This window comes from Heteronotia binoei, chromosome 5 (genome assembly GCF_032191835.1).
Source record: "Heteronotia binoei isolate CCM8104 ecotype False Entrance Well chromosome 5, APGP_CSIRO_Hbin_v1, whole genome shotgun sequence".
NCBI classification, from domain to species: domain Eukaryota; kingdom Metazoa; phylum Chordata; class Lepidosauria; order Squamata; family Gekkonidae; genus Heteronotia; species Heteronotia binoei.
Genome location: NC_083227.1, coordinates 166,586,586 through 166,602,424, shown reverse-complemented (window position 1 = coordinate 166,602,424; position 15,839 = coordinate 166,586,586). Strand labels below are relative to the sequence as shown.

At 45.4% G+C, this 15,839-nt stretch overlaps 1 protein-coding gene across 1 annotated transcript in view; it reads right to left on the bottom strand.

Annotated features, from left to right (window-relative positions):
- Positions 1-15,839, bottom strand: part of SLU7 (SLU7 homolog, splicing factor) — a 32,336-nt gene that overhangs the window by 11,011 nt on the left and 5,486 nt on the right. The window contains exons 3-8 of the mRNA XM_060240649.1: positions 15,566-15,646; positions 14,393-14,557; positions 12,187-12,255; positions 7,177-7,224; positions 4,909-5,040; positions 3,648-3,745 (exon numbers count right to left, since the gene is read on the bottom strand). Coding sequence (XP_060096632.1) covers positions 3,648-3,745; positions 4,909-5,040; positions 7,177-7,224; positions 12,187-12,255; positions 14,393-14,557; positions 15,566-15,646 — 593 coding nt within the window. The remainder of the gene's footprint in view (positions 1-3,647; positions 3,746-4,908; positions 5,041-7,176; positions 7,225-12,186; positions 12,256-14,392; positions 14,558-15,565; positions 15,647-15,839) is intronic.

Sequence of the window (15,839 nt, the reverse complement as noted above, 5' to 3'; positions counted from 1 at the left end):
CTAAACTGGCAGTCAAGGACAGAAGAGATTTTAAGACTGGCTAGGATTACTCGCTGTGAATTAAATGCTTTAATATTCCTGGAACTTCCACTGCTGAATTCATTGGCAGCAATATATCCAAGTCTGCAATGATCTACAGTATGTCACAGAAGTGGGTACACCCCCTGACATTTTGTAAATATTTAAGTATATCTTTTCATGTGACAGCACTGAAGAAATGACACTTGGCTACAACGTCAAGTAGTGAGTCTACAGCTTGTATAACAGTATAAATGTGCTGTCTCCTCAAAATTATGCAACACACAGCCATTATTGTCTAAACTGCTGGAAACAAAAGTGAGTACACCCCTAAGTGATAATGTCCAATGGGGCCCAAAGTGCCAATATTTTGTGGGGCCACCATTATTTTCCAGCACTGTCTTAACCCTCTTGGGCACAGAGTTCACCAGGGCTTCACAGGTTGCCACTGGAGTCCTCTTCCACTCCTCTATGACGACATCATGTAGCTGGTGGATGTTAGAGACCTTGCGCACCGCCACCTTCCGTTTCAGGATGCCCCACAGATGCTCAATAGGGTTTAGGTCTGGAGACATACTTGGCCAGTCCATCACCTTTACCCTCAGCTTCTTTAGCAAGGCAGTGGTCGTTTTGGAGGTGTGTCTGGGGTCGTAATCATGTTGGAATACTGCCCTGCGGCCCAGTCTCCGAAGGGAGGGGATCATGCTCTGCTTCAGTATGTCACAGTACATGTTGGCATTCATGGTTCCCTCAATGAACTGTAGCTCCCCAGTGCCGGCAGCTCTCATGCAGCCCCAGGCCATGACGTTCCCACCATCATGCTTAACTTTAGGCAAGACACACTTGTCTTTGTACTCCTCACCTGGTTGCCGCCACACACGCTTGACACCATCTGAACCAAATAAGTTTATCTTGGTCTGAGTGGAACCTGTCCTATTAAACCGCTGTATGTTCTTGGCCACCGTGCTGCAGCTCAGTTTCAGGGTCTTGGCAATCTTCTTATAGCCTAGGCCATCTTTATGTAGAGCAACCATTCGTTTTTCCAGATCCTCAGAGGGTTCATTGCCATGAGGTGCCATGTGGAACTTCCAGTGACCAGTATGAGGCAGTGAGAGCGATAACCTGCTCCACTTCACACCTGATACCTTGTACCACTAATGAGTCACATGACACCAGGGAGGGAAAACAGTTACTTCGGCCCCATTTGGGCATTATCACTTAGGGGTGTACTCACTTTTGTTGACAGCAGTTTAGACATTAATGGCTGAGTGTTGCGTAATTTTGAGGGGACAGCACAGTTACACTGTTATACAAGCTGTGGACTCACTACTTTACATTGTAGCCAAGTGTCATTTCTTCAGTGTTGTCACATGAAAAGATATACTTAAATATTTACAAAATGTGAGGGGGTGTACTCCCTTCTGTGACATCCTATATAAGGTAACCATTGCCCAGAAGGCACCCCTCTCCAAGGGGGATAAGCCATCCAGGAGCCTCTTGGAATCTTGTATGTTTGATATATTAGACAAGGAAAAGAGCTACTAGGTTCCCTCCCCCGTTTTGGAAAGCATACATAGAGAACTTTAAAGCTATTCAGGAAATAAAACGCCAGCTAAGCCAAGGAAAGCCCCAAGGCACCTATTGTTAAAGGCCTGTATTGGATGCCAGGTGATTACCACCCAGCTGATACCTGTGAATGATGCACTCCTCCTTCCCAAATCAATTGCATTCAGAATGAAAGCAAGATATCCTTGCCCAGCCCTCAGAAACAGGACATTAAATAGGTCAATTTCTACCGCCGCCCAACCTAGTCTTTGCCTTTTCTACATCCGCCCTGCCAGCTTCTCAGAAGCCCCTTGTAGCCCTGTCAAAAACTAGACTTTCCCTCCCAAATTCGAACCCCAACAGTCCAAGAGCCCAAAAAAAAAGTATAAAAAGAACGTTCACCCAGCAATCTGGATTCAGTCACCTTTGGTACTCAGACATCAGATTGGAACAGGCAAGAACTCTGTTTCTCTTCATGCTGTCCCATTTATCTTCCCTATACTATAATTCTCCAGACAGACTGACCATGGTTCACCTACTCCCCGCCCCCACTCTGACTGAGCTGCCTGTTGTTCAATCTCAGTGGAGAGCAACCCCTACCCTCCAGTCCCAGGACAAACAAGGACTGAGCCGCTGGTTCACAAAGGAGAGAAAGTAAGCCTTCTCTCAATTGGCTGAGGGTGAAGAGCCCTTGATTGGCTGAGGGCTCTTCCCTCTCCACCTCTGGAAAGGAAACAGCTGGGGGGGGGAATTGAGTCCTGTGGCAACGGACCAGAGAGAGGGAGGGAGGAAGGGGGAGGGGAAAGCAAGAGAGAGAGAGAGAGAGAATGAAGTCCTGCGCTTAAGACCATTCACGTTATCAGAGAGACACCGTTGGCCTGAAAGGTATCACTAAAGGGGCCAGTCCTGACTAGGGCTGCCAGTTCCAGGTTGGTGGGAAATTCCTGGAGCTTTTGTGGTGGACTTTGAGGAGGGCAGGGTTTGGGGAGGGGAGATGCCTCAGCTGAATATGCCATAAAGTCCACCCTCCAAAGCAGTTATTTTCTTTGGGGGAGAGAGATCTGTTGCCTGGAGTTCAGTTGTGATACCAGGAGATCTTCAGGCTCCACCTGGAGGCGTGACTGCTTGCTATTGTTCAGCAGCAGCCCACTGATGACAGCCAGTGTGGCATAGGAGTTGGGGCTTCAGAGTGGGGTACAGGTTGTGGAAGCTAACTGGGTGATTTCAGACCAGTCACAGACTTTCAGCTTAACCTACCTCATAGGGTTGTTGTGCAGGACAACGGGGGAAGAGGAGAATGATGTAAGCTGCTTTGCCCCCCCGCCCCATGGAGAAAGACTACTTTTCATAGGCAAAGGCTACAGGGAATGGGTAGGAGATGGAAAACTGAAGTCAGAAGGGCAGATAAGGGGAAGGAGACAGGGTTACCAACTCCAGGTTGAGAAATTCCTGGATATCTGGGTGGAGCCTGAAGAGGAATGGGTCCTCAGACAGGTACAATGCCATAGACTCCACCCTTCAAACCAGCACCTTCTGCGGAACCAATGTTGCCAATCTCCAGGTGATGGCTGGAGATTACAGCTGCTTTCCAGATGGCAGAGATCACTTCCCCTGGAGAAAATGGCTGCTTTTCAGGGTGGATTCTGTGTCATTATACCCTGCTGAGGTTGCTTCCCTCCTGCTTTGGTCCACACTGCGGAGAAAGACTGCGCTTTTTCTAGGTAGAGGCTGCAGGGAGGGGGGAGGAGATGGAAAGATGAAGTCAGATCATTTTCTTTACAGAAAACAGCCACCTAAGGTGGGTGGGAAGACAGCAAGGGGGGGCACTTACCCAGAGCTTCTTTCTACAACCCATTTTATCTTCCCTCACAACAGGCCTTATTCCTAGTTCTATATAAATGTCTATTATTTAAATGTTGTTTGCTTCTTTCAATTTCTGGAAATATGATACCAAGCTAAAAAGGCATAAAAGTCCCAAAAGAAACACAGCTTTAGATGCACTTAACAAAGGTTGTACACACATACAGGGAGCAGTTTGTGCAACGTAACATACTTCAATGGAAGCAAATTAGTTTCAGACTTACTCATCTGGATTCTTTCCTGCATTGGCATATGGATTCTCCCTCATTGCTCTTGTCTTGGGATCATAGTATGCTGAATTGGGGTCTAGATTCCGCAAGTACTGAAGAGACACAAGAACACCAGTTCTGAAATTGGAATCTCCTGTGCAGATAATTTGCTAAAAAGTTTCTAAAGTAACAAAACTATACAAAAAGGGTTAAAGCAAGGCCCTCTTGTCAAATGTTGGCAAATCTCCATTAGCCCAAACACCATGGGATGGTCTACCACTCCTTTCTACGCCAGTCCCAGTCCCACATCCATAGCACTTTGACAAGCCACGTGTCTCTGCAGAAAGAGAGAGCAGCTGCAATTCTGTGTTCTAAATTCTCTGAGAAGACGGCAGGGCTTATGACTAGCAGCTATGTATTTACAAAGGCAAAAAGAACCACACATGTGGTTCTAATAGAACATCTTCCTATTAACTGCAAGATGGCAGTATGGTGGCCACATGTGCATGTCTCTCTCCACCCACATGGAGATATTTTAACTCACTGCAGCCAGCCGGTTGCATAGCTAATACAGGTGTTGACTTTTTTTTAAAAGAAGAAGAAGAAATTGGATTTATATCCTGCCCTCCACTCCGAAGAGTCTCAGAGCGGCTCACAATCTCCTTTACCTTCCTCCCCCACAGCAGACACCCTGTGAGGTGGGTGGGGCGGGAGAGGACTCTCACTGCAGCTGCCCTTTCAAGGACAACCTCTGCCAGAGCTATGGCTGACCCAAGGCCATTTCAGCAGGTGCAAGTGGAGGAGTGGGGAATCAAACCTGGTTCTCCCAGATAAGAGTCCGCGCACTTAACCACTACACCAAGCTGGCTCTCCATCTATTTAGAAATCTGAAAATTTGAATAAGTTCATCACTGTTTACTAGCAAAGAAAAAACCCCACAAACCTCTATCTTTTCTCTCGTTCTAAAATAAAATACCTTTAACTAAACGTCGTTTTTACAGAGATGACTTTACAAGGAATGTTTGTGCCTCACTAGCAATTACTTTGATTCTGGGTTTTAAGACGTGCATATTGGTCACACAAGGTGATTGCTAGATCCTTAAATGAAAGCCGGGAGAAGACAGAATTCTGCCTTTTCTTTGGCTTTTAGAACAGCAGCAGCACATTCCTGGGCTCCTTCCATTTAATCTTGCTGCTCACAGAAATGCCTCCAAGGATAGATTTAAAGATTCAACAGCAGCAGCAGCAGCACAACACTTTGCAGAGATCTGCTTACTTTGGCAATATCTTCTCGGATGCGCAGATTCCGGACTGTGATGCGCCGCTTGGAGTCAAAATTCTGCCCAGGCATGTCTATGTCATCTGCGTATTTGTCTTCATCCTCATCTTCGCTGTTATGATCTCGTTCCTGAAAAAACAAAATAATAAAAGATATCAAGGACCATCATCAAAAGCAAGAATTCACTGGCATAATTAGCCAAGGAAGTCTGCTTGGTCAAACCTTTGAGAAATACCCCCCCCCCCCCCAAAAAAATCTTATTAGTGGTAGACTTTATTCACTACTTTATTCTCAAACTACCATCACAACATGCATCATATTAGTGCACTGGAGAGCCAGTGTGGCACAGTGGTTAGAGTGTCAGACTAATCCCTGCTTCTGCTATGGAAGCTCACTGACCTTGGGCCAGTCACACACTCTTAGGCTAACTACTTCGCAAGTTTGTTGGGAGGATAAAACGAAGCCCAGGAGACTGACGTAGGCCACTTTGGGTCCCCACTGGGGAGACGAGGAGGGCGGAAGAAAGAAAACGTTCAGGGGTCATGATTTTACCAAAAGCAATTTTGTTCCTCCCTGACATTTTTTCTTAGATCAGCAGGGCACCAACTAAATGCTGAACATCTTTCCAGCAGGCCTGCGCTACGTCTGCAACACAGAACAGCGGAAAGACCAGGATTAATTCATTTTGATGCCATCGGCCAACGCTTTTACCGGGTCCGTTACAAAGTGCTGGTCATTACCTTTAAAGCCCTATATGGTCGAGGACCTGTCTACCTTAGGGACCGTCTCTCCCCATATGAACCCCAGAGAGCACTGAGGTCAGCCGGGAAAAACCTGTTGACTATTCCCAGACCGAGAGAGGTGAAGTTGCAATGTACCCGCAATCGGGCCTTCTCCTCTATAGCTCCGAGCCTATGGAACCAACTTCCAGAGGAAATGCGGGCCCTGAGGGACCTTGAACAGTTCCGCAGGGCCTGCAAGACCTTCCTCTTCCGACTGGCTTTCGCTGATGAAAATGGAAATTGCTAAGGAAAACCGCCATCATAAAAGCAAACATAAAGTAAACACAGCATTAGCACTGTTATTAATTTAATTTAATTAATTTAATTTTAAAACTTAAGCAGATTTTTAATTAAATGTTCATGTTGTTTAACTGTAATTTATCTATCTGTATAGCTAAACTTGAATTGTGTTGTTAGCCGCCCTGAGCCTGCCCCGGCGGGGAGGGCGGGATATAAATAAAATTTTGTTGTTGTTGTTGTTGTTTTAAAATGCCCTAACGAGCAAATAAATCCCTTATGTTCCACTAATAAAGTTTGTGAAACTGACTTGTTTTGCTGCTGGAACCTGTTGAAATTTTGCTCCTAGGGATCAGAAGATCTCATGCACAGCAAAAAGGGCAAAGCAGGGGTCTGCACTGGGAGGAGCAATTTGGTGGAAGTCCCCCTCCCTCTGCCACTGAAGAACGTGCTGGTTATTAAGTGCTGGTTACAAAGTGCTGGTTATTACCTTTAAAGCCCTATATGGCCGAGGACCTGCCTACCTGAGGGACCGCCTCTCCCCATATGAACCCCAGAGAGCACTGAGGTCAGCGGGGAAGAATCAACTGACTATCCCTGGGCCGAAGGAGGCAAAACTACAGAACACCCGTATACGAGCCTTCTCTATTGCAGCCCCACACCTATGGAACCAGCTCCTGGAAGAAGTGAGGGCCCTGCGGAGCCTCGAACAGTTCCGCAGGGCCTGCAAGACCATCCTTTTTAGGATGGCCTTTGCCTGACTGAACGATTGATGGATTCGCCTTAAGTGAGATCCGCCGTCATATCTACTGATGGAATAGCACCAGAAATATTTAATGTTTGATTTTAAACTGGAATGTTTTAAGGTTAAATGCTGTTTTTAATACCTATTGTATAATTTATTGTACTGATATGTTGTTAGCCGCCCTGAGCCTATCTTGGCGGGGAGGGTGGGATATAAATAAAATGTTATTATTATTATTATTATGAAGAAAAAGTCATATCATGTGTCTTAGTGGTGGAAGGTGCCTTCAAGTTGCAGCCGTCTTATGGTGACCCAGTAAGTTTTTCAAGGCAAGAGATGTTCAGAGTTAGTTTCCCACTGCCCGCCTTCGTGACGCAACCCTGGACTTTCTCAGTGATTCTCCCATCCAAACACTAACCAGGGCCGACTCTGCTTAGCTTCTGAGATTGGACGAGATCAGCTTAGCCTGGGCTATGGAGGTGAGAGTGACACGTGTCTTACCATCTGTGAATTCGGTTCCTCTTCGCCCCACTGATGCCTTGGAGAGCTCTGTAGCAAAAAGAAAGGCATATCAACATAGTGTACAAAACTGCAAAGGAAGGGACGTGGGACAACAAAGAAGCTTGTGACCTGAGAAGAATCCAAGGAGCAGGTTTTTTAAAAAGGAACTCGCCGGAAACCAAATGCTGAAGTCATGGCACAAAACAAATTACTAATTTCCAAGTCATTTAAATAAGATACTTCCAAAACAATGAACCGTTTTTCATCCAGTTGATGAGCTTTTCAAACCAAAGCAGAAGCCAATGAATAAAACCTTTTTTTAAAAAAGGTCAAACATCAAGCCTTTCCATAGTCAAAAGTATTTATTTAATTCCTTTGCACCCTGCCTTTCTCCCTAGTGGGGACACGAAGTGACTTACACATCGTTCTTCTCTCCACCATTTTATTCTCAATGCTGTAAGGCAGGTTAGGCTGCGTGAGTGTGATTGGCCCAGGGTCACACAGTGAGCTTCCATGGCATGAGCGGGGATTAGAACCCGGGTCTCACAGATACTAGGTTCAATGCTCTTAGCCGCCCTGAGCCACTCGTGGGAAGGGCGGGAGATAAATTCTAAATAAATAAAAATAAAAAAAGCCACTATACCACCCTGGCTCTCAAATAAAAATCCAAGTCAATTCTAAGACAGTGCATAGTTTTAGGGAAGTATTAATTATATTAAATGCACCAATGGCCGTAAATGTACAATTCCGAAGAATCAGTTAAAACTGCAATTCACTTTAAATGCCAACTTAAATAATAGGGGGGTTTTTTGGAGGGGGGGGCTCTATATGGGTCTGTCCTTGAAGACTGTCCAGAAGTTGTACTTTGTACAGAATGCTGCCGCAAGAACTTTGACTGGAGGGGGTTACGGACCATATCATTCCAATCTTGTTCCATCTGTGCTAGTTCCCAATTCAGGCGCTCGTGCTGACCTTTAAAGCCTTTCCATAGTTTTATGAATGTTTATCCGTTTTAGATGTATTTAAATGGTTTTAATGGTTTAAGATGTATTTAAATGGTTTATGAATGTGTGTGTTTGATGTGTTGGTATGTTTGTGGAAGAGCACCTCATTTCGTTGCTCTCTTTTGTTGAGAACAATGACAATAAATTCATCTATCTATCTATCTATCTATCTATCTATCTATCTATCTATCTATCTATCTATCTATCTATCTATCTATCTATCTATCTATCTATCTAAGATTTCAGGTTTTCACGGCTGGTAACATCATTAGGGTTTGTAGAATCTTTTGGGATCAAGTGCCGTGTTCAACTGGAGAAAGTTTTCCTTCCAGACGTTTCGTTCTCAGCTGCGGAGAACATCTCCAGTAGAACACGGCACTTGATCCTGAAAGATTCTACAAACCCTATCTATCTATCTATCTATCTATCTATCTATCTATCTATCTATCTATCTATCTATCTATCTATCTATCTATCTATCTATCTATCTATCTATCTATCTAATCCATCCATCCATCCATCTTAAAGCCTTTAATGGTTTGAAATCAGTATACTTGAAGAACTGCACTCTCCATATGAACGTGCCCATTACTCTGGTCATCTTCAGAGGTCCTTTGGGTGCCTCTGATATCGGAGGCTAGATGGAAGGCACCTAAGAAAGGGCCTTCTTGACTGCGGCACTGAAACTTTTAAGATCCCTCCCCATGGAAATTGGTTCTCTCCTTCTCTTGTCTTCTGCCAGCAACTGCAGACTTCTTTTGTTTTATTTGGTGTTCTGTCGCCAATTCTTATTAGCCCCCAACCCTGTGTGCATGCTCCATATTTTACATATTTTTATATATCTGTATTTCAAATGCTCTTTAATGTTTCAAAAGCTTTAATGTTTGCTGCCTTGGGGACCCTGGAATGGCAGACAAGATGGAATAGAAATGTTTTCAACAAATAATTCACACAGAATACAACACATAATAAAGTAACTTGCTTGTGATATTTAGTCGCCAAGATCTGGCAGTGGAATTAAGCCCATACTAGATCTCCTTACACAGTCTAATACTTATTCACTTAGGTAAATGGCCTTGAAGTGACCTCTCCTAACCAAAGATATGGAAGATCACATAGACGAATGAAAACAAAAGGTACACGAGAACTTCCCACCTGATTTGGGGGATTTGAGACCCACTTTTGGAAGACAGCATAATCATGGAAGAATGATGTGGAAGCCTTTGACCCATATGAATCAGACCCCATTTTGACAAAAAAAACCCCCAAGGTGTACCCTCTCCCATGCCCCCAGTATCTCAGTCTACTCCTAGGACTCGAACTCTAACCCTTTCTTCTGTTTCTGCAATGTTTTCCTCCATTGCAGAGGTGATGCTCTGTTGCAGATGGCATTCCTCTGGTGGTAGGTGCTTTCTGCTTAGGCAACACTGGTATCACAGGAAGCACTGCAGAAGGCTTAGTCCAGAAGTGGCTGCTGAGTTTAATAGCTCAGAAGCTTATTTCAGATGAGGGAAATGAAATCAAATCCTTAAAGGCATTCTAATATCCAGACTGAGGAAGGCTACAGAATAGTGAGGAAGAAAGATCATTAGGTACTTAAAAGGTAAATTCGACATGGTAGCCATTGAGTTCCATTCCATGCAGGGGCAGCCCGACGCCCCATGGCGCCCTAGGCACTCGCTGCCTGGCACCCAAGCGCCCCCGCACCTCCCCGCCACAGCTCCGCGCCCCCCCGCTGTGCCTCCTCCTCCTCCCTCCTTTCGGACCCTTCCCCACCCTGGCTTGTCAATTTCAACGCCAGAACAGGCTCTAGCACCGCGTTCCAGCTCTCTAAAGCCCCCCCCCCGAACACTCGAATCACGGGTAAAACTATGCTGCAGGGCCGGGCTGCGCTCACCATCTCACAGGAACAGCATCCTGAAAGGGCGACCCCCACTGCCTCCTCTCCCATCCAAGAAGTGGGGAGGGGAGGAGTCAGTGGCAGCGGGGGTTGCCCTTTCAGGATGCTGTCCCTGAGAGACGGTGAGCACAGTCCGGCCCCGTGGTTTTACCTGTGATTCGAGTGTTCGGCGGGGGGGGGGGGGGCTTTAGAGAGCTGGAACACGGCGCTAGAGCTGGTTCTGGCATTGAAATTGGGAAAGGGTCCGAAGGGAGGGAGGGAGGAGGCGCGGTGGGGAGGTGAAGGGGGGTGCAGCGAAGGAAGGGAAGGGAATGGAGGGGCGGGTGGCAAATTAGGTGCTTGCCTGGGGCACCGGGAGGGGGGTGGGGAGCCCAATTTTGTGCCCTCACCCTCCTGGCACCCTGGGCAGCTGCCTAGTTTGCCTAGCGGAAGACTGGCCCTGATTCCATGTTTTCTGACTGGTAATATTTTAAAGCAGTTGAGAACTTTATACTTGAGTGATATATTATTGTTCAATATTTCCTTCTGAAACTTGAAGAAAGCAAAGGTTGCTTAAGAAGGTCACTGTTACATTGCAACAAAAACACTGATTGAACTGATGGAATGCACTCGCCTCCTTGAAAATAAAATTCTAGGGTTTGGGTTTTTTTTTTTTTAAAGGAATAAATTAATGCTATGGAAGAGAATGATAAAAATAAAAGACACCAGTTAGTACTGGCTATTTTAAACAGCTACTTCTATGCACTGCAATTTTTATTCCCAAATATGCTGGCCTGTAGGGACGGGCATGAACTGGTACACAAAGTAAAGTTTGTCATGAATTTTGGCCGGTTCATGGTTTGCGAAGCGATGTTTGTGAACTAAGGAGCTGCCACTGACTTCCATGAATTTTAAGGCAATTCATGGTGATTTGTGAAGAGCAGAAAGTGGGGGTGTGCATTCGGCTCTATCTGAGCCCCCCCAAAAAGCATGAAAATAACTTATCGGTATTTATCAGCTATTCTTTCAGTCGGATATAGAAGTGGGCGTATTTTTGGCTACTGAGCATAACCAACCCTGGATAACCCTGAAAAAAAATTCAGAATTATCCAGGAAACAGGATAGCCACAGTTAAATGATGTTTAAAGAGAGCGCATTACCTTTAGACACTGTTCCAGGTAAAACTGCATCTTCATCAACAGACCTTGACATCCTTAAATGTCTTTTGCTCCATTATAGCCTACAAGCACCATTAGAGTCAATAATGGGAATATGTGGGGGTCTGTTTTCTGAGGTAGAGGCACGTTGCCTATTTGCTGTTTTTTTCCACCAATGAATACAGTGGAGGATGGGGGCACCTTCTCTGATGGTGGTGGGAGGTCTTTTGAGGAGAGGCACCAGGTGCTAGGCTGAAATTCTAGTGTCTTGACCTCAAAAATACCCCCCTAACCCCTGGATACCCCCAGATAGATTCCCCATTGACTATAATGGTCCCATTGGGTATAACGGAGGAAAAAAAAAATTCAGGATTTCCAAAAAGACCCAAATTTGAATACCATACCAGTATTGGAATTTGGGATTTCTTTGGGAATCCCATTTTTGGGGGAGCCCAATATCTCCAAAGCTGAAAAATCCCCCTTTTTGTGTGCACAGCCTTAGTAGAAAGCAGGGGTTTAAAAGGTTTGGAGCGTCATGAAAAACAGCTAAGCAGCGGGGAGTAGAAAGCCGGGTCACAAACTGATACAAACTGGCGTGGTTTGCAAACCAATGTATTGGTCCTGGAAACGAAATACTAATGAAATCATCATCCCATCCTGAAAGGATTCTGGTCCTGGGGGAAGCTTCAGAGTCAAAGGCAGAGTTTTACATTGCCATCCAGTGAAAAAATTCAAAATGTTGGCCTCTATGGAATAGAGCGCAAGTCTCACCTCCTCACCCTGTTTCCTCAGCGTTCCTTAACCGGTTGTTGAATAGCACTACATGTTAAGTCAGCCTTCTCCAACATTTGTATGACTTCACGGGCAAATTTCAGAATAGCATGTTTGTTTCCTGTGAGCCTGTTTTAAATGTCTTTTGGTGCACAGCTTATGGACAGCTAAACTCGAGTAAAAAGTAAAATGTACCTACCACCTGCTCTGTCAGTTTTCCGGAAGCCAACTCCTCCTGCAGTTTCTGTGCTTTCAGTGTGCGCTTAGCCTACATGTCAGAGGAAAAGGATTACTACTTATAAGAAACACTTCCACAACAACAACCGTTAGTGATCTGATCGATTTTTACAGTAAGATTAATTACACTTAGTACCAATAATCCAAAACTCTTAGTGCCAATAACCAACTGTTAGGAAACACACCATCTAAGTGATGTGCAATGTTCCCTCTAAGCTGCGGAATCTTGTGAACAAAAATTCTACTTTGTGAGCTACTGGCATTAAAATTGTGAGCTACTGCATAAATTAGTTTGCTCTAGGGCCATTTTTCCTGAGCTGAGACAAAAATGTGCACGCTGGAGGCTACAAAATTGTGAGCTAACTCCAGACGACTCAAGAGACCAGACACAAAAAGCCCAAGGGGCCAACCTAATTAGAGTTTGGAGAGTGAAGAATATAAGAACTGTGGACCCTGAGATACCTCAGTGAACCTCTGTATTGTAAAGCCTGAACTGTTTAGCAACTGTTATTCATCCAAGATACAAAATAGCCTATGTAAATACATCCCTTCCCCCCAGCTGAAGACTGTGGCCGTTTTCGCACTTAGCGTTTGCTCCCCTTTTTCCGCGGCGCAATTATGTCCAGATCATTTTTCTCGTTTTCCCACTAGTGACTCTTTGCGGAGTCGCCTTCCCTGAAGCCCCGGCTCAAATCGTTTTCCCACTGGCATCGGCTTGAGTCCGATGCCCTGTCAATCATTTTTTTTTTTAAGCGCAAGTCTGGTTGCGTAATGACGTACTAACGTAACATCGAGCTGCTGCCTCCCCTTCTTTTCGTGGACAAACCGCATCACGTGTGCTGCTGCTGCTTATGGATTGGCTGCAGCTGTAGAATCCTCCACAGCCCTTCATGTATTAACAGAAGCATTCACAGTGGAGAATCCTAGCACTAGATTCCCCCCCCCCCCAAATTCTGAAGCACTAGATCCCCCCCCCCAAATTTCCTCCGCTCTCTTTCCCCTCCCCGGCTGGCGCTTGCAACGGGGACCTGACTGATTCCTGCTGCCAGAGCTCCCCCCCCCCCGCTCCATTCTCTCCTTCCCCTTCTGTGGCGCGTGTGAGGAGCTCGCTCGCGTCTACTTTCTAACCGAGCGGAATGTAGCCAGGGAGAAGAATGCAGGACTCCAACTTCCCATTTTATACATGGCGATTTTGTGCAGGTCCAGAAATCCTGGTGGCATAGCTGAGGGAGGCATTCCCTTCTTAAAACACACACACATGGACGCTTTGGCCCGCACCGGCACTACATTCCCCCCCCCCCCAGCAATGGTCGTTTTCGCATTATCGAGATAACGCAACAGCGGAATAACGCAACTAAAGTCAATAATGAAAAAAAATTCTAACGAAACCAATTGAAGTGCCAATTGAGGCTATTCCAGGAGGTTTTTTTTTTTTTTCTATTTGTTAATTTCGAAATATCGCTATTACGCAAAACTGTGAAGTTTAAAAAAAAAATGGCCGTGCCGGCACTTTGGGGAAGCGCCGCGAAATGCTGATGATTGGCCAAGCGGGTGGATGGGGTGGGAGGACGGAAAGGGAGAGGGTGACGCCCCCAAAGCAGTCGATCCGGCGTGGATGGATTTCGCACAGGAAACTCCGCTGAGTGGATCCGGAGGTTTTCGGAAACTCCGGCAACTTGCTGAAAAACATACTCCGGCGTAAAATCCCTGAAGCGCCGGAGCAAAGCGCAGCGCCGGAGCAACATGTGCGAAATCCAAGAGAAGATCCGGAGGTAAATGGGGCGCTACGCCGGAGCAAACGCTAGTGCGAAAACGGCCTGTGTGTGAATAAAAATCTGTGGTTAACTGTTAAGTTCTCTGGTATTTAGAATCAGCAGCAAATCAGCAGTGGTCCCCTACATACATAAGTTATCCGTCTATCTGAAAATAAAAGAGAACCCCGAAGAGACTAGAAATCCTTATTATACCCGCCCCCTTTACTCAGTAGTCGTGAGGTAAAACCAGAAGGAAGAAACAAAGGCTGCAGGAGGGGCTGGGGTTGCCATAAGTCGCCTTAAGTGGTGCAGGGCGGTCATAGTCTCATTGTGCAATTTTTTTAAAATTTACTCACACAGGGTCCCCAAAGTGACGGTTAGTTTCTCTTAAGGCAAACCGCCCCCCATACTTACTAAATCAACTTTGGCATATTCCTCTACAATCTTCATGTGCTCTTCTGGGTTGTAGCCATTCCAACGGTCTCTTTTTCCATCATAATCAAACTTCAGCTGCGGCTGCATGTGCTCATCAGGTGCAATGTTCGTTCCTGTGAATTTTGCTCCAACTTTTCTAGGTCTCTGATGGGAAGAAAACAAACCACTTCTGCATTACTCCTATCCTTTGGGAAGTCAAATGGCCACATTATTTATTCATGCTTCCTTAAGTTAACTGCTACAAATCAATACACGTCACAATCAAATCTGCACACAATAAAGAAAGTCGTCTGGTCCACTTTTCCCTGCCTGTAGGACAGGAGACTGAACACGTGAAGCTGCCTTATACTGACAGATCATTTGTCAAACAAACAAACAAACACAAGCCTTTATTGGCACATCTACAGATTATAAACAGGTAAAAAAGAGATACAGAAATAACAAAATGAACCAGTCATCTACAACTATACATTGGACAACTGATCCTTGATTACCAGACTCAAGAATAAAGCAACCTTTTCAATTATTTCAGATGACAAATCATTCAGAAGACAGCAGACCATTGGTCCATCAAGATCAGTATCGTCTACTCAGACTGGAAGTGGCTCTCCAGGATCTTAGGCAGAGGTCTTTCACATCACTTGGTCGATTCAACTGGACATGCTAGGGACTGAACCTGGGACCCTCCGCATGCCAGCAGATGCTCTGCAATTGCATCATCGCTCCTCACTGATGATGACTCTTACATTAGCTGTGCAACTGCTACTTTGCAGGTCTCATGGTACACTGCTAAAATGTGCTGGCAGACAGATTTCTCCTATGCTTCCCCTCAGCAGACAGAAACTGATGCTGGAGAATGGAGGGGGCCTAGGTGTATGGAAAAGGGGGGAGTAGAAGGCACTTGTGGCTTTCTGTTCATGCAGCTCCCATGATTCTTAGAAGACACTTTTGAGGTCAAGAAAGGCTGTTTGGAGAGAAGAGCCCACAGAAAATCTGTATCTGCCACTCTGGAGCAGTGGAGCTATCTTATTTTTAACAAATCAAACCAGGCCATTTCTCTGAATAAATAATTTCGGTTGTACTATCCACCATGATGTTTTTGAGATTGGTTGCTACTTCAGCCCAAAACCCAACCTGGACGACGATGATTACCTCCAGGCAATCTTTCTTCTTATGTGTCAACGCACCACAGTTTTCACAGGCTCCTTTGCGGTATTTTGTTGCTACGGAATTCTAGATGGAAAAAAAAGAAAACGTTACCTTATATCGGAGCAAACCATTGGTCCATGTGGTGGAACGGGCCTGCTCTGGCCTGCAGGCCCCATATTATTTATTCGATTTGTTGAACTGCCTCATTCCAGCAGGTGCCGGGCTCTAGGCAATGTACAACAGCAAAAATACATACAATAATCAATAAAACCAATTA